This window comes from Nematostella vectensis, chromosome 10 (assembly GCF_932526225.1).
Source record: "Nematostella vectensis chromosome 10, jaNemVect1.1, whole genome shotgun sequence".
NCBI classification, from domain to species: Eukaryota; Metazoa; Cnidaria; class Anthozoa; order Actiniaria; family Edwardsiidae; genus Nematostella; species Nematostella vectensis.
In genome coordinates, this window is record NC_064043.1 from 9107813 (window position 1) to 9127525 (window position 19713).

At 39.8% G+C, this 19713-nt stretch overlaps 1 protein-coding gene across 2 annotated transcripts; it reads right to left on the bottom strand.

The window, feature by feature from the left end:
* Positions 1-667: 667 nt before the first annotated feature.
* Positions 668-16750, bottom strand: LOC5513551 (plasma membrane calcium-transporting ATPase 4). Of its 2 annotated transcripts, XM_032383068.2 has the most exons (10): positions 14636-16750; positions 9471-9864; positions 9081-9178; positions 8471-8650; positions 7733-7927; positions 7050-7241; positions 6260-6685; positions 5602-5862; positions 5333-5487; positions 668-2456 (listed from the first exon to the last, which is right to left on the bottom strand). In XM_032383068.2, the coding sequence occupies exons 1-10, from the start codon at positions 16127-16129 to the stop codon at positions 2453-2455; spliced, it is 3399 nt and encodes a 1132-aa protein (XP_032238959.1). In that variant the 5' UTR covers positions 16130-16750; the 3' UTR covers positions 668-2452. The 2 variants fall into 2 exon arrangements, with proteins under 2 accessions (XP_032238959.1, XP_032238958.1); XM_032383067.2 differs by lacking the exon at positions 668-2456 and having other exon boundaries at positions 3217-5487.
* Between the last annotated feature and the right edge of the window lie 2963 nt (positions 16751-19713).

Here is a 19713-nt window from a genome sequence, read left to right on the forward strand (position 1 = left end):
CGCGGTGCAACATCAAGCTGCTTCCATTATTCTTCACACCACTATGCGACTTTGCCTATATAGCGGGGCGAGGGGTGTTAGATCTTTATACGTTTACAAGTGTAACCCACGCCACTACTATGCTTATAAGGCTGGTGTGTTATATCTTAACACGCTTGTTCATGTAACCCGCGTTAGCACTATGCTTATATGGCGGGGGTGTTATGACATAACACGTTTGTGGTACCTCGTGTATACATCGTACAACTTAGTACGCTCGAGCCACAACGATGCCTATAGTCACAGTGTATGGGGGTAGTTAGAGTGTCTGTGCCCTCATTATTTTTCTTAATGTTTTAGTGCCGTGTCCCCCCCACCCGCCCCAATATTTCTTGCCAACTAAAGGCTGAAGGCTAAAAAAGCACGAATTAGTTGTATGCGCGCACTTCTACAACTCGAGTCGTAGAGTGTAAATCAGCCTACGACTTTGCTACGATGCTCGACTAAGAAAGTCGTAGTGTGTAATTCAGGCCTAAGACATGTCGTAGACAGGTCGCATACGACCAAATCGTGCTGCCTCAATTGGTGTTATGGCTCTGCGCCAAGCCTGGTGAGTGTGTATTAAACCACGTGCCCGCCCAAACCAAACATGTGACCTTTGCTAACCAACAGCAACAGACGAAATAAAGACATTTTCTCACCACGTTATATTTGATAACATCATTTATCCCTAAATCACAAGAGTACGTTTAATTATCCTAAAATCTGCTACACATCTTTAATGCAACTACGACATCAGGGATCACAGCCAGGTCGCAATAGAGTGGAAAACGTTTTCCAAAATATTCACGGACGCTAAATACTTTTCATTTATAGGGGGGTTAGGTTTTGGAGCTTCCACTTAAAAAAGCAAAAAGGGACTCCAAATTTACAGCAACAAATCCGCCTCCAAAAAACTTCAAATGGATAATTGTTTAAGGGCCTAGAATTAAGCTTGTGGCACGCCGATAAAATAAAAATATCAGGTAACGCTTCGCACTATGAACTGGAAACAGTACATCGTACGGTACTTTTTCGTAATGTAGATTTATCAAAGCCAGAAAACAAAATCTAGCGAAACTAATTTTTTTCGACGCGTTGTTTCGAAATTGGTTGTCTCATTCTAGGTTAAGGAATTCAATTTTTGCAAATAAAAAAAAAATCAAGGTGTCACTCCATTGCAATTATAGTAATAAAGTGTCCATTCTTATTATTAATTGTTCGAATATAACAACTAAATACCTATAGAAGAAGAAAATCCTTGCTTGCGAATACAAATATTTTGATATCTTAATTTTTCCGAGACTCTATTTGATATTAGTACAAGGCGAGGATCTCAGCAACTAACCTCAGCGCAAAGAGTAAATTGGCGACACTAACTTGACCCAATCAAGGGCAACGCGCCATGATCCGCATCCCGCATAAGCCTAGTATCACATTATCACTTATTTTCGAACGACTGATCAAATGGATTAAAAAAGAACCTTAATCATACTTCGGCTGTTGTTGAGGCAATATATAAAGCCTGAATAAAAAACCTTATGCTTTTGGGACGAGGTGAAGTCGCCCGAAGACCTATGATAATGAAAAAAGGCCCATAATATTTTCAAAATAAATAATGATCACTAGAAGCACGAAAAACCTAACGAGGACCTTAAATGGGAGTCCACGAGTGAGAAACAACGGTCGATTACTAGCGATGCTAAACGCCCTTCAATAACAAGGGCTGAGATTTGTCAATCAGCAGTGGCGCTGAGATGTGCGAATCACAGTGGGAATGACACCTGCCATTCACCAATGTGTGATGCCTGTCAATCACTGTTAAGGAACGATACCTGTCAACCACTAGTGACAAATGAGAGACACCCATCAATCACAAGTGAAGAGTAACACCTGATATTAAGGTGACATCTTCCAGTTTCCAGTCACAAGTGAATTGCACTCATTAATGACTAGTAACGATGAGTGACGCTCCTCAATCACCGATGACAACAGAGTGTCATTCAGCAGGTCTTACAGCCATTTAAGAGTTGAGCACAACATGCGTGAGTCTCAATTTCAAATCTTGTCTAAAATCTGGTTAGAATTAATAATGACAAAAATATCTATATTAGTACAATAGCATATTTGGTTTTAATTTTCCTGGTCGTCAAGCGACCGCTGCTCTGCGGGTAGCACCGGTTTGGTATGTGTTGTCTTATACACGGGCTTGGTAGCAATACACCAGGCGTGAGGGCTGGTTCCATTCCTTGTTAGCCCCTGGGAGCAGGTGCATGGGCCAGCCATCAGTCGAGACATTTGATTATACGTAAGATTGGATGAAGAAAGCACTATTATCTTGTCTAATTATACCAACTACATGTTATACGGATCCTTGCGTCCCTCACGGCTCGCTTGCACGGTCTTGGACGGCCTGGGGCGCACTGCAGGTGTATTACCTAAGTCGAAAGATAAGTCACATTATGCCTGGTTAACACATTAATAGGGCCCGCCTTGGGGCTTTAACGGAAATGAAGCGAGAAGTGCAGGCGTGTTAATAGACTTAATAGTTTGTTGTCTATGCAGTTTGATATCATCCAAAGAGTATTAGGCCAAGGAAATGTAACACACAGCGAGGCATATTACGAGCGAGTTTTGAGTGAAGAAAGGATTCGGTAAGTCAAGAGAGATCAGTAGAACGTTAACGCGATGAATTGTTATGGACAGTGCAGGCAGGCTTAGGGTGACCGTATCAAGTATAATGTACAAGTGTAGTTGTGCGAAACTATGATAACGTTACGGTGCTAAGGGAGAAGTCACGCAATCTTGTCGACGGATTGTCACGGTAGGGATCATGACAAACAACAAGTCCATACGGCACGACGAACCGTTGCCAAATTTAAACGACCATCTAGAAGTATGCAACGAGACATGTGTGACGCATCAATAGAATATTAATTTGGGTACGTTTCTCTGATGCTAAACCAGTAATATATACTTAATCGACATAAGATCTCATGGTAGTCACCGTGGGATAGAAGTAGTCCCCACCCAACATACCAAAGGTCGTGCATAGTAACTGGTACAGGCATATGTCAATGCTCGTGCATGCTGTTAGCTTATTTATACTGCAGCCATGCAATGTAAGAAAGATAGGTCAAAATAAAAACACAAGGCGTGACCAGATTTACGCGTAGCGTGATCGATGGAATAATTTAATACGTTCATGCATGTTTTAATGAACAATTCGAATGATTTCTACTTGACATTAAACAACTCTCATGATTACTACTTGATTCTAAACTATTTTTCTAAAAGTAAAGATGTCTTCAAGAGGACTGTCTACGTTACTCTGGTCAATTATAAATTTTATCATCAATTTCACCATCATCGTAACTATAACCATTATCTTCACCATCACCGCCACATTAACATCGCCATTGTAATCCACATCCTTACATCAGATGCAATCAATTGTACAAATATTATTAATAAATATACCTAGGTATTTCTACAAATTAAAACCCTAATAATAAACCTGTCGATATTTTTTTTCTCCAAAATTCACACATGGAGATCAAAAGCACGTATTACAATAAAGCTCCAAATATTGTTGCCATACCTAATAATATATTCCGTGGACATCTAAGGTGATCAAAACAATATTTTTAATCATATTTCCAGAAATCTCAATACATTTCCTATAGTGAGCGAGTATATAAATCGTTTTAAATGATTCCTAAATGAAAAAAATTCATTGCCATTTTCAAGATACAAAAATATTGAAGTAACACACCTAATACATGCAAGTAGCAGCCTGCTGGGATTACAAACACGACCGAGTAAACTAAGCACCCACATACGCGCACACCACAATGTCCAAGAAAGAATACTCATTATAATCATACATATCCAAGCCCAATGGATGTTTCTTGGAAATAGTACAAGGAAAAAGCGTATATGTTCAGATTTGTCTCTCAAGGAGATCGCATAAAAAATATGCGAGTATGAAAACTAATAACACGAATACGCCAATATAATAAACTAGAGGAAATCACGAAGAACCACAAATTGATATCCCGTCAGCTACTCACTGTTGTCCCTACGTTGTCCCTAAGTGACTACACTATAGACGCCTTCTCCTAGCTGATATAAACGTATAGAGCTGAAGTGAGCAAAGGGTTAGTAGACGTTAGCACGCGATGCTTGAATCCCTGAGAAGCCGGGTTCAGTTGCAGCCCATATCTACTCGTTTAGACGACGCAGAAGCCGGGTTCTATGAAAAAGGCCTGGGCCTGCATTTCGCTAATTGCCTTGTCCTCTCGGTAATTAATTCGGCGATGTCTTATCGAGGGTTGCGTTTATTGTTGTTTTACTGTCGAATCCGCTGTATCGCAACCCGCGTTTTCAAAACACGATTTGTTTTGGGTTTCTGTTCCGTCAGTTAAACCATTCTGGGCCAATCAGAGTCCAGCTTTGTGCACTTCCCTGGCTATCCTCTGGGCGAAAACCAAACAGTGTCGCGACAGAAAGCCAGGCAGCTACACTAGGCGAGAGATGGCAAGAATCTGATTGGCTTAGAATAATTTGACTGGCGGAACAGAAAATCCCATAAGACAAAAACAAATCGATGTTTTGAAAATGCGACGTCGCGATACAACGGATTCGACAGCAAGCCCCAAATGGGGTATCAATTGAGGGTGGCGTCTATTAATATCTCAAGCCCCCACGTACGGTGTGTATGTAGGCGGCGTCTAAACGAGCGATTCGCTACGGCGCCATGCATTCGCGTGCCCAAAGACATTGCTCATTACTCAGTGCTCCTAAGTGAAGCAAGCACCAGGTGCTATCCGAATAGCAGGCAGGTTAGGGTTAGGTGACATGTAAGGTGCGTTTAACCGTATCGGTAACAAAACCATGAAATTACAGTGCTCTGCACTTTTAAATCTGGGTAAACTATTTGTGCAGTGCAGTTTGTAGGATAGAACCCCAGCTCGAAAGACAACTGAAGTAAAACAAAACTGACGTCTGTTTAGAGAACTTAGCAGAGAAGAGACGTCATACGACAGGAGGCTAAACCCCTGCACATGGAGCACGAAACAGGAGAGAAAAGGGGTGCGTGTGGGCCAGCAGCCAAGGGCGAGACAAATCAAGGCCAAAACTCTTACATCAAGCAGACCAAACACTTAAAAATGGTTCGCGTGATTTGCGAACGTCATTTAGTCAAATGCATGTGATTCGTTGCCTTTTATTCTTTAGTACTGGCCCAGCACGCGCTGTTTACATGGCTGTTTCTATGCTAGCGCAAGGTTGTTTCCGTGCGCCCCCATCAGACCTGTCTAGTGAGCTGCCGCCATAGCCCCTCTTATCGTCATACACCATAGCAGTTCGCACTGGAGCTAGCAGCGAGTTGAAAACGGCTGGAGACGCGATGGCACGCTGGCTACGGCCACCGTCAATAGCACTACGGAACGCATTTACCACACGGATCTAGAACGAACAATACAAATAATCAGTGTGATGCACAGCCATATGATGAATTGGAAGAGGGGCCAACCAGAGAAAAGATAGGCAGAAGGACAGGGAGACATAGACCCCCAGTACCTGATGCTGCAAACGCGTCAATCCACGTATCCATAGCAACCTAGCACGGCTGTCTCTGGCACCGTCGGGTTCTATGATGGTAGCGATTGGAACGCCCTCTGTACCAAATCGACAAAGTTTGGGGAATGACTCTTTGGGAATGGTGAGGACCAGTTGACCCCAGAGCAGCTCGGTGAAGCCCAGGAAGATGCACCACATCCACTGCTCCCAGTTCAGGCCGACGACATGGAAAGCTTTGCCTGTTAACTCGATGATCAGAATCTGTGGCAAACGGTTAGGCCTACGTTTAAAACACATCTAAAACACCTTGCTCTTGCTCAAAGCGAAACAGACTAAAAGTAAAGGAATCCCCTAGTGTTCCACTGAGAGGTATGTGCCTCATCTAGGAGGGTGCTATTCTATAAAGATAAAATGACGAAAAATGGCACAAGCCCCACTACCCCCCCCCCCCCCACCCCAACCCCCCTCCCCCCGAAAAAATAAAAATAAAAATAAATTAACTAAATAGTATAGCCAAAACTTGCAAAAACGTCGCTAGCACCGCACCAGACAAAAACACTAAATAACTAAAAGCAAAGAATAACATGGCAGGGCGCTCGTTACGCGACAGTTGATTGTTACCATGGAACAAACATATAAGGAACCATTGCGGACGTACCTGGACAATGAATGTACCACCCATGATACCAACAAAAATGGGATTCCTAAAGATGCCCTTGAAGACGTTCCTCTCCCCGTGCACCATACGCGAATTAATCTCGTTAAACAGTTGCATCAAGACAAACGTGTTGAAAATCACCGCAGAGTGCTGTGTCGGCTTGCAGCGCGTCTCCTCTAGGAATCCGTCTTCAATGTCAAAGAACTCCGCGCCCTTGAAGACGAGGACGAACAGGACGATGATCTGGTAGACGCCGTGGCCCAGAATGTTCCTGATCATGGTACGCGTGATGAGGGGCTTGGTGCGCCCGTATGGCTTGCGAGTCAGCAGTTCTTCCGTTGGAGGCTCGGTAGCGAGAGCAAGTGATGCGAACGAGTCCATTATCAGGTTCACCCACAGAAGCTGTGTACCGGTAAGGGGACTCACCTGGGAATAAGAAAGTCGACAGAAGCGTTAACAGTTAGAGTCTGTTAACGCTAGCATTGGCCTTTATAGCGAACACTATGTTTATGAACACTTGCAATAAAGTTAAATATAAATTGTTGTTTACAGACCTAGCAAAAAAAGCACACCATACGGACAGGAAGCTCGTATGCATTCCTTACCTAGAATGCTCTAACGAAGGCAATAACGATGGCTTCTAAGCAGAAGGTCAGGAAATTTGTATGCTTCTTTACCTTGACAACGCATGCTCTCACAAACGCGATCTCGTGAAGGCTACTAAGCAAAAGGCCAGGAAGTTTTTATGTATTCTTTACCTCGACAAAACATACTATCACGAATTCTTTACCTCGACAACACATGCTCCCACGAAGGCAATAACTATGGCTACCAAGTTCACAGTCAGCTGGAATTGCAAGAACTTGGAGATGCTGTCATAGACATTCCTTCCCCACATCACGGCCATCACGATACTGCGGAAGTTGTCATCCGTCAAGATGATGTCTGACGCTTCTTTGGCAACATCGGTACCAGCAATACCCTGGGTAGGCAACAAAAACCTTCGTCAAGATTGAGCAAATTTAAGTAGGGTACTGGCTAAAAAGGAAAGCAGAGAAAAGAGGACACTGCAGTAAACACACCCTCGTATACCAGTTCAATTATATATTTATTTGTGAAACGCAAATTCCTTTACCTCTTAAACAGAAAAAACCTAACAAATATTTTTCAGGCAATAGGGGTGAGAGAGAACAAAGCATTTTTAATTACGAAAACGGAAGCATTTCCACATACGTTTTACTCTGAATCTTTGTTTTTTGGAATGCAAAAATCAATCTTCATCAATCATTTTGAGTTCAAAATGTACGTACATACAACAAAACTGCGACAAATAGCAAGTTCGTCTAGAGCAGTTCAGTTCAGTTTGGCAATATAGAAATATGTAAAACAAGCTGAATTTAGGCAATATTCTCTACCCTGGGTGGCCTAGGATGGAGTTAGAAGGATGGAATACACATTGGGATGAAAACCCACCATGGCAAATCCAACATCGGCTTTCTTGAGGGCTGGTCCATCATTAGTACCATCCCCTGTGACAGCGACAATCTCACGGGCAGGGTTGAGCTTGCTGTCGATGATACCCTTGACTAGGGTGTACTTATCCTCTGGAGATGAGCGAGCAAGTACACGCAGACGGGGCCAGATCTCATCAAACTTCTTTTGACTAACCTGTGGAAACACAATGAGGCATTTGAATTCTCCATTGGGATGCAGGGTTTTATTTATTTATTTATTTATTTTTTTTATTTATTTATTTTATATATCTGCCTATAACAGCTGATTAAAAGGCAAAACCTCTGCTCCAGATGATAACTGCTATCTGTGTAAGACAGTTTTTTTAAAATTAGAATTGTCATGTAGATATTTAAGTGAATGCTCAGTGATCTTTATGTCATTCATTTCTAGTGTTTTGTATCTCTATCTCAAGCTTGGTCAGTAAAAGAGTTGTAGGGTTGGAATCATATCTATATCTCAAGCTTGGTCAGTAAAAGAGTTGTAGGGTTGGAATCATATCTATATCTCAAGCTTGGTCAGTAAAAGAGTTGTAGGGTTGGAATCATATCTATATCTCAAGCTTGGTCAGTAAAAGAGTTGTAGTGTTGGAATCATATCTATATCTCAAGCTTGGTTAGTAAAAGAGTTGTAGGGTTGGAATCATATCTATATCTTAAGCTTGGTCAGTAAAAGAGTTGTAGGGTTGGAATAAAATACCCTGCCGTTGCTGTCCCTGATCAGCTTGTTGAATTCCTTGCCATCCAACACGAGGAAGTCCTTGTCTGGTTCCAGGATTCCACACTTTCCAGCAATAGACCTAGCAGTGTTAACATTGTCACCAGTCACCATGCGCACAACAATGCCTGCTTGTTGGCACTTCTTGATGGCTGCTGGAACCTGTCAAACAAACACACACAATTAATGTTAGTATAGCAAATAATATTGCAACAAAGACAAACAAAAAACGGCACATATAAACAATAAGAAAGTTTGTAGCTAAGAGCTAAAATCTCTCAGCTGATTAAGTGATTGATTCAGAGTACATAAAGTCTCTTTCAGACATGCAGATAGAGAGGTGAACAAACAGATGAATAAATAAAATTGCATCAGGAAGTAGGGGCAGACAGTTAGATGGAGAAACAGACAAATGGTTCGACAGACAGATGGACGGAAAAGCAGACCGTGACAGAAAGGAGAACTGCAACAGAGAGGAGGACCGAGCAGAGAGGAGGACAGATAACAGATAAAAACAGCAAGACGATGGGAAGCACAGAGGGAGAGTAAATGGTGTGACATATGGATATACACTAGATATAATAGTGTATACCTCTTGTCTGACAGGGTCTTCAATACCAGCGATAGCAATTGCGGTCATTTCACTGAGGATACCAGCCTCATCATCCCAGTCAGGAGGGGTGTCATCATCTGGATCAGATTAACACAAACAATGTCATGCCATGTTACCATACGGTGTAATGAGATCACATTACATAAACATAAACAGTGTCATGGCATCATACCATACAATAAGACAAAATCACACAAAAAACATCATGCCATCATACAACACAACAACACCAGACCAGATAAACAGGGACGTCACATAATCATACCATGTTATAAGGAAAAAAATAGTTTATCATCAATCACAATGAATGTACCATAAAACAGGACATAGAAAACACAAGCTCAGCAATGAACATAGAAAGATCCTTACCGGTTGGTGGGAAATCCCTGTAAGCCATACAGATGGTTCTCAATCCATCAGAAGCCATTGGCTCTATCACAGACTGCACCAAGGAAAGACAATCCTGGCTACTGAAGGGCTCTGGCTGGCCATTCCTGCCGATAATGCTTGTACAACGGCTAAGAAGAATCTCTGAGGCACCCTTTGAAAAAAGCCTATATCCCCCATCAGGCATTCGAATGGCTGTAGACATGGACTTACGGCTGGAATTGAAGGTATAAACCTTGACAAAGGTAGACTCTGGGTTGTTGTCACGATAATCCTGATAAGTATCACCAAGATCAAGCACTAGCCCTAGTAACGCACACTCTGTCTTGTTGCCAACCTGCATCGGCAAGATTTCCCGCCCACCATCTTTGGGAGGCTGTGAATCAAGGACGAACAAATATTGGCTATTAGTTTAAATAGCCTACTTGTAGGATTTGATAGTTTTTCTGGAACGAAAACCCCGAAAATACGATGTTCTTGGATAACGCGCTCTGCAGGGGGAAGGGGAGAAAAAATGCGCGCATTATCCAAGATGGCGGCCATGGTATGCGAACTTCGTGTTTTCGGGGTTTTCGTGCCGGAAAAACTATAAAAGCCTACAAGTAGGCTAAGTTTAAATAAAAGTTCTTCACACTTATCATATACAATCATTTTGCCAACATATTGATATGTTGTCTACTTGCAATTTTACATCTTTGTGCAACCCAGTCAAGTTTTTAAGAGCATTATCAAACTTTCCTCTTAAAAACGTGAGCCATGCTTATTAAAAATAGTTTCATCTTGAAAGGTGACAAAGAGATTGCAAAAAAATTTAACACAATTAATCACTCCCCCTTGTATTTTCAGCTTCATTTTTCACCAAATAAAACAATCTGAATACATTTAACACCAGCTGCCAAAAAATAACTACTAAAGATAATATCAGGCAGATGGCAATTCTATTAAATTTTTAAAGGATATTTTGGAATGATTTCTAGAAAAACACAAACATTTGACATATACCTTATGTGTCAAAAAACTAATATGTGTTTGTATAGTATAAACAATACTCTGCCCTATGTTTTCTTTTTTAGCTTAACTACTTCATCAAATTCTGATTTTGCTAGATTGAATTGAATATTAATGTGCCTTTATCTTTGATATCAGTACCATTCAATGGTCAAGATTTATCTACATACAAAATTCAGCATCAAGAAAACATCCACAACCTTGTACAAAATGAATAAAAAAGCATAAGAGCAAGAATAACTAAGCAGGTAATATTATTGAATGTATCAGCGAAATAGAAAAAAGGCAGAAATAAAATATGATATAAAATATAAAGTAAAATATAAGATATAAAATAAAATGTCACTGACGTGATCTCAATCTAATCAGGGTTTAGATTCTGAAGCATATACAGACACTGCATTCTTGGAAACCCAGGCGTATTTTCCTGGGGAGTGGTTTCCAAGGATGAAGGCTCCTAGGATACCAAACTCTATTCAAAGATTTGTTAAAAAACAATATTGTCCTTTGTACAAATCCTAAGCAAATTGGTACTTAACTATAAGCAAATAATGTATTGTGTTGATGGAGGATGATATGAAAAGTGGATCGGTCTTCTTCAAACAATATGATACTGATGTCAAACAAAGAAAGGGAAGATAAATACTGTGTGTTTAGCCTGTAGAGTTGTGCTACTTCCCTGACTACTTTAAGCCCCTATCCCAAATGCTGCTATGACAGCTTCTGTATGTGCTAGGCAGATAAACACAAGCACCTGCATTTTTTTTTTTCACTTAAAACAGAAACCTTTTGAAAATAGGACCGAGGCTGCAGGGAGTGGGTATTTCAGGGTAAAGATGAGTGTGGTGTTCAAGTATGGAGGAGGGAGTGGGTATTTCAGGGTAAAGAAGAGTGTGGTGTTCAAGTTTGGGGGGGAGAATAGGTATTTCAGGGTAAAGAAGAGTGTGGTGTTCAAGTGTGGGGGAGGGTGTGTATTTAAGGGTGGGTTATTTCAAGATTACGTTACCAGTTTGCAACATAACATAGAGAAATGTCTCTATGAGCGTGCAAGTGTCTCCCAGGTCCACAACATGAATAACTACGGGGTTCCATTGAGCATGCAAGTTTTTTGGCTAGGGATAGAGGATGGGTTAAAATTCTTCATACTCGATATTGTATTTTTGGATAGGGACAGAACTTGGTGAGCAAATATATTGTAGGGTCCCCTAAGCTCCACTAAAACGAGGAAGCACAGAATTGCGTGTTTGTCGATTTTTAAGCGACGACATTGAATTTTCAAGAGGATTCGAAATCTAAATAATAATTGTACGAATTCGCTCTTTGGTCATGTCTAATCGAAATAATCTATAGCTCTGTCCTTTGCGTATATATAAAGACAACCACTAAGCTTTCATTTGCTAAAAACAACAAAGGTGTATCTGCTTTCTCTAAAACAAATTGAAGGATATCGCAATGTTGCCCAAAGCAAAGGTAGAAAATGGAGTATGCAAACAAACAAATTTTACATGGTCAGTTTAGATTTGCCACTATGATCCCCATCATGCCTTAGTATAAGTCATGTATTTCAGCAAATTTAAAGAAAAAGCATCGGTTATTTTTGGAAATATACTGGAAAGTTCATAAACTACTGGTCTGTTCATATGTTAAATAACTTAAAATCAGCTACCGATAAATGAAATAAAACAGTAGCCCATCAAAAACGGATGATTAAATATTATCATCCAAAAACATGAATGAAATCGGATGAGATTTGAGACTACTAGACTTCAATTTTATAACGAGTAAAATGAAAAAGTTGCTATAAAAAATAACTAATGAGCCTCCTAAAGGGTGCAAAAGATGAAGTTGAAGTTGTTGAACATGGCAACAACACATACTTTTTTGCCCTTTCCAACAAATAACTAAATCGTTTAGTTTTACTTTGTTATTTAGTGCTACTTTATGTAGATAAGAGGGGACACACATTATAGACATACATAATAATTTACTCATTAATTATTAAAGTACAAAATTACACCATACATTTACACCAAACACACCTCAACAGAAAAAAGTGATATTGCGATGCCATAAAGAGAAAAAAAGTGATATTGCGATGCCATAAAGAGAAAAAAAATTGAGTCATGAAATAAATCATGGTTATATGATAGGTTGGTTATCAGAGCACAAAGGAAATAAATCTCGTGCGTATGGGGATACCTATCAGCATGAACCACCTTGAAAATTCTGATTTTCGCAAAAAAAAAACAATAACAACTTCACTACATAAAAATAAAATAGGAATATAAAGTAAAGAAAAGTATTGGGTATAAATTGCTAGTGATAAGAAAACATTTTTCAAATTTAAAATTGATTTAAATTGAATAAAAACCTACTGGAAAATACAAATATTTACTAACATTTGAGAATTGAGTACAAAAGTGTAGCATAAATAATTCCATATCTTCCTTTCTACTAATGCTCACACAGGTGAAGATTTTAGGTAAAAAATATGTTAAAAATGAAAAAAACTTAAAACTAAACTATATTTAGGTTTAAACAGTCTGTCAGGATTTTCACATACAAATGAGGATTTTCACATACAAATGAGGCATTTTTTAGGTTTCCAACAGGGAAACCTAGTAGGAAGCAGTCCAACTAATTTCTTTTCAAATAGAACAACTAACCAATTTAGACACTAATGCATGTATAGTTATGCAGATAATGTTTAAAAATGTTAAGGCAATTTTGAAAAAAAGAAAAAACCTGCCTTAGTTATAAAAAAATACTATAAATATAAAAGTATTTTTGTACACGTATTCCCAGCATTAAGGTTGTAGATAGCTATATACTTAATGAAAGGATTGAAAATGATATGCAAACTAATGAGCCACCACAACTTCTCCCTAAAGGTAGAGTGAGTGGGTGTTGGGAAAATCATCTCAAAAAGCATGGAGGATACTGTATGTGCACCAGACTCCCTGAATCCTTCACAATGGCCTTAAAAGCCAGGATGATGAGCCTATTTGTGACAGCTAAAAAGCTTTCAAATGTTGTTACATTTACATTTCACTTTGGTCTTATGCACATCAACACATAGAAGTAGGAGTATGTAACTAAATTTGCTTCATTTACAACTGGTAACACACAACAGAATAAAATATATAATAACAAGTTAAGAGATCAAAACAGCTTTGAAATAATTGCTGTGATTCTGTTGGTGATTTTAATTTTTCTAAAATGATTAGTATTCAAATTGGGTATAATCTGTCTTTGAAGAGAACAGTGTTAAGATGTTTTCAATTTAAATGCAACAGATCACCTCAGTAACAGATTGAATACAAGTGGTCAGATACTCAACACAAAGAGATATCTCCTGCATCAGATGTATTGTTTACAATCATTCCACTCTGGCTTTACAGAAGCCTCAAGAAATGCAATAAACGCTGGAAAGACAGAAACCAAAAAGATCTTTGGAAAGCATATTTTTTTAATAGTTCCCATTGGCCATAATTGGCACTGAAGAAATATATTTTAGAGAGTAATGAATGGTATAAAACAATTATTTTTAGAACCAATTTAGTGAAGAATGTGTGATCTAACCATAATGAAAAAGTGACAAAATACCAAAATTGAGTTAAAACAGAAAGTGTAAAACAATTGCAGTCTATTTGCTTTTAAAAATTCAGTAAAACTCAAACATAATTCTTTCCACACTGGAAATATAATATCTACATCAAATGCCTATTATATATACCAAAGACTTCTTGTTTGCTCATATTTCTAAAAACATGAGTTACACAAAGATATCCACAAAACTTCTTAAAGACTATTTGGAAAGGAAAAAAAAAACACAGAAAACTGTTTAATTGAGTTCAAAGCAAGAGCATGAGAATTGAGAAAGATATGACTTGGCATCTTGATTTCAAAATTCATATGAAATGTTGATTCCATAAAATGTTTAAGCTTCATCCAAAGCAAACCAATTTTGTTGTGTGAAGAAAGCCTGAAGCATATTGTGTTTTTCCAGTTCTTCTAATCAATGAGAAAATGAAATGCATTATTTTTGCTATTTCCTAAGTAAAAGAACATGCAAAACATATTCTGATGCCAATAATATTTCAACATTGTTGAGAAAAGAGAGAACAATATCTACTTACCACACAATTTGAAGCATAGCTGCTGTTTAGGGCAATACCCTTGCAGAGGATTTCCAGCAACTCTGGGCTGAACTCCTTAGGATTTTCTGGGATAGTTTTATGATGTTGACCCATAGTGTAAAGCTGAACAACTGTCATTCTATTTGTTGTGAGGGTACCTGTCTTGTCAGAGCAAATAGCAGTTGCATTACCCATAGTTTCACAGGCGTCAAGATGTCGCACCAAGTTGTTATCATCCAGCATCTTTTTTACCGAATAGGCCAGGGATATGGTTACAGCGAGAGGAAGTCCCTCTGGCACAGCCACAACCAGCACAGTAAGCCCAGTAATAAATGCATTCACATAGGCATTTAGATGCGTGTTTTGCCAACTAGCTTTTTCCTTCACATACTTGCGAATACTGAACTGCAGGGCCATAACGATGATTGTGAGGAGCGCTGCTGCAACACCGAACCATCCAATGGTCACGGCAAGCTTGGTTAGCTTTGCTTGCAACACTGATTTCTCTTGCTTGTCCTTTCTCTCCTTGCCATTCTCTGAAGATTCCTGGTCATCATCAAGGTTCACATCTTCAAAGTCATCTCCAGGGGCACCTTTGATGGCCGGGGACTGGGGTGGGGCGTCATCACCTGAATCAATTTTGTCAGGGTGTGTGGCACCAAGTAGGGTAAATATGATTCCAGATTGAGAGTTTAGACCAACAGCTGTTACGATCATCTTTCCACTTCCTTCCATGATATGTGTACCGGCCAGGAATAGAGGATCTTTCTCACCTTTCTTGACCATATCTGACTCACCAGTCAATGAGCTCTCATCAACTTTCAAGTCATTGCTCTGGACAACAACACCATCAGCTGGAAGCAAGTCTCCATACTTAATCTGGCATAGATCACCAACAACTATTTCGCTGTTTAGAATTTCTTTTGCATCACCATTTCTAATGACAGTGAATTTGTGCTCTAATTCTATTTTACTCTGGAGACCTCGGAATTGTTGCTCCTTCTGGTAATCATTCACAGCAGTTACCAAAGCCACAATACAAACAGCAATAAGGATAGCAAAGCCATCGATCCATCCGGTATTGGCTTCAGAGCCACCACATTCTTCAGGAGCAAAAATGCCTAGGAGAAGGGACACAACTGCCGCTACTGTCAGAATAATCAAAGTTGTGTCCTTGCAGGCATCGACCAAGAACTCCCAAAACGTTTTCGGGGGTTTAGGGGGAATTACATTGGGCCCAAAAACCCTCTTCCTATTTTCGATGTCCTCGGGAAAGCCAGAAATTCCCTTTTCGGTGGAGGTATGAAGCTTTCTCACAAGTCCATGCAGGCCTCCGGTCGAGGCCAAATGATCTTTCGCTTCCAAACCCCGGCATTTCATCAACTGCTTCAAATCCCCCACGGAAATATCGGAGAAGTCTGCAACAACACTGAAGTCTATAGAATCGTGCGAATGCAGCGATTGGCGTTCTTCTTTTTTAATTTGAGCATCCATGTTTATAGTATGCCAGCGAAGTATTTACGTTAGAAGGAGTGCACAGTTCAGTTTGCCGGCCTCAACAAGGCGAGAGATATATCTTGACCTAAATACTACCGATGTAGAACCTACCTAGTGCAAGCTCACTATACAGTATAATATCACGCTTACTACCTCCTAATCGTGATTTAGTTCCCAAAACTTGGAAAAGCACTAGCCAACAGAACGAACCAAGCGCACGCCAGAAGCGAAATGTTGTTCTTTCCAGTCGATTGCTAGAACTTGAGTTTAGATCACAATCCCAGTTGATGGGTGTATTCTATGAGCTGTTGCTGCAAAGTCACCGTCCAAACAGCTCCTATAACCCCATGCGATCGAGTGGTGAACCAGAATTATAATTCAACTCCACATAAATAGGCGGTCCACAACCTCTCGCAAAGAAAGCGGAGAGGGTTCGGAGCACACGCTCGCAGAGTTGTCAACAACGCCTCTCCACTCGCAAGGAGCACCGCCGGCCTGGTCCAAGAGAAATCAAGGCTTCGGACACTCTAGAGGCGGCAGAATCCTGCAGAAAAGTATCTCCTTACACACATATAAGCCAAGCTTTACAAGTCTTATTTTCAAAGCTCTCGGCTTCGCGCAAACAAGAAGCAGAAGGGCTAGTAGAAATTTGCCTAAGGGCACGTGACATCCTCGCGCTGATTGGCTTGTTTGAATCAGCGCGGTATTTGATTGGTTGTTTGTCGCTATGTTACATTAACGTCATCGAACAGTCTTTCACCGCACCCAAAATAAAAGCAATGTGACAAAAAACCGGTTTGATTTGTGAAAAATTCAATCCCGCCAACTAAACAATGCCATTACTGGGACAAATCGCTGGATAGGATACTTTATATTAATACATGTCGGTCTTTTGCCTGATTGTGGCAGGTTTTTTTACAAAAAAGATGCGCTATTGGTATCGCCCCGTGTATTGGATGGTGCCAAATGGACTGGGGCACAGAGAAAAGAGGAATTATTCAATTTATTGAGGAACCACTTCCTTATCAACTATATACATAAATCACGTGTTACATTTTAAAATTGAATAATACCATTTAAAATATTAGTCCTTAAAAGAAGGGAGGATATTTTGGAATATCTCTTTTCTTTTCACCGAAAAGTCAAAGCCTATTTTAATTGTGATCTGTCAGAATGAACATGTATTCGTAGAAGGTCTGTCAAAGGGATCCAAAAATATCGAATTCGTATGAGTTTTGTCACGAAAACGTGAACAGGTTTCAACAAGTGTGTATTAAACATTATTCAACTCTGATTTATAGAATAATTACGTCAATAATATAATTGCCTCGCGAAACGCACAATCGAATTCAAGCCTCATCCTTGCCTCTCTGGCATTTTGATTTCAATTTTACTTTCGTGGGTCGGTTTTTACGTGCGGTTGAATATAGTAGAATAAAAACAGTTTATATTATATTAGATAGCCTTTTGGCTATAAGGATAAAATCGTTTAACTGACGCAATCCATAAAAACTAATTTTGCAACGCCTTGCCGGCTCATGGAAATTATACTGTAACCGTCTTCTGTTGCCTCCCGATATCCCACTGGACACATTCATACAATACTAAACGCACGCAGCCAAAAAATATATGAATACCTAAGAAATTACGACAAGATATCTAATTTTTATCACTGTGGAGATATTTAGGTCCGAAGCAGCTGCGATTTTAGATGGAATAATTTCATTCATCGAGTCGGGTGCGCAAATGTAAAACTGTAATATAACATCAATATGTGAAGACGTACTGACAACTTCCACAGGTATAAAACATGCCGCATGATCCCACTATTGTTCTAATTATATGTTAAATAACAGCGGGAGCTTAGAAATATTCCGATTATGCAAGTCCGAGGAGTATAAAAGCAGCTTATATTTGGCATATGATTAAATATGTTATTCCTTCTGTTGGCTGTCGTCACTTTTTAATGCATTAAAGGGTCGTAAAGATTATCGCTACTAGTAATCGAGTAGTTGACTCGTTTTATAAGTTTGAGTTTTCCCTGTTCTTTTGTAAAGGCTATCTTTTAAAGACAGAGTCAAAGACATCGAGCGTGCTCTCATAAATTAAAATGCCAAAGCCGATAAAAATGAAAGATGGTGAGAAATCAAATCATTACAATCTAATTTAGAAGACATCTTTATAGAAGTTGTGGTCAGTTAAAATCTAAAGGTTGGTGAATTGTGACAATCCAATCTCACGGATTGCATCACTTTTCAGTTCAGACCTCCATAGACGCCCGGACGAATTATTAAAGAATTAGGAAATAATACGTCAAATCATAGTGAGTTTTATAGCACATAAAATACTAGATTCATATAAATCACCCTTCTGGCGTGTTTTCTTTTTTTTAGTTTAGATGTTGAGATCCTGGAGATATCCTCCATTTTCCCCACTTTTCTCAAATGTTGACGAGGCGTGAAGAATTTGAAGGTATCGTGAAATTAGATGCCAACTATATTGTCATAGTTTTGTATATATAAGGTATAAGCTAATGTTTTTCCTAAAATAAATCGAGTGTAATCGTTATGGGAGTAAGCACCTGTGTCTAATGACGTAGTATAAACGCCTCAGGCTATGGCGAAGAGGACGCACATGAAAATACGCGCGAATCGTTTCCATGGTTACTATTAGAGAAGACTTACTTCTATCAACTTTTACCCGAAATCTAATCAATTATGAATTGGATCGTGAAATTGTCAAACGCCCCTTCCTCCCAAAACCACAAATCCTCCAAGGACATACACACGTTCGTGTGCGTTGCTTAGCCCACGCTCTCTACGGCTACTATTGTACGCCAGATTTGAATATTGTCGCTGTGATTCGTACTTTTGGTCCAACACAATAATAAGTTGACATAATTTCTTATCTGCGACAACCGGTAATCTGAAAGACTAAGAAAGCTGAAGTCCGAATCAGGATTTATCGGGCACGCTGCACAGAAGAACAGAAATGGAATTTCTTTTTGAAATAATCAGATAGTGGTCAAAAAACACCATTGTGCAACCAAACAGTTAAGACAAACGTTGCACAAAAATTCGTCTCTGTCACTCGCCACACTCTCGCTTGGCCCCAGGGCCTTTAGCCTGCCTCTCCTCTTTTCTGCTTGACTGTCCTTCTCCATGTCTTCCTTGTCGACCTACTTGACGCCTCCTTTCGGGGATGTGAGTTCCGTCACATTGGGCTTTTACTCCCGCACTCGGTGCACATCCCGTGACCCACAATTTACAGCAGACATTCCTTGACGTATAACAATTCATTGAGAAAATATAGCTTGACATTCCCGACTGCCGTCTGGTGGTACACATCCCGTGACGTCCCGCACTGTATTCAGTACACATCCCGTGATGTCCCGCACTGTATTCAGTACACATTCTGAGATGTCCATTATTACAGTCAGCACACACTTACACATTCCGTGATGTCCCGCAGTACAGTCAGTACATATCCCGTGACGTCCCGCAGTACAGTCGGTACATATCCCGTGATGTCCAGTTCCACAGTCAGTACACACGTACACATTTCGTGACGTCCCGCGTTGC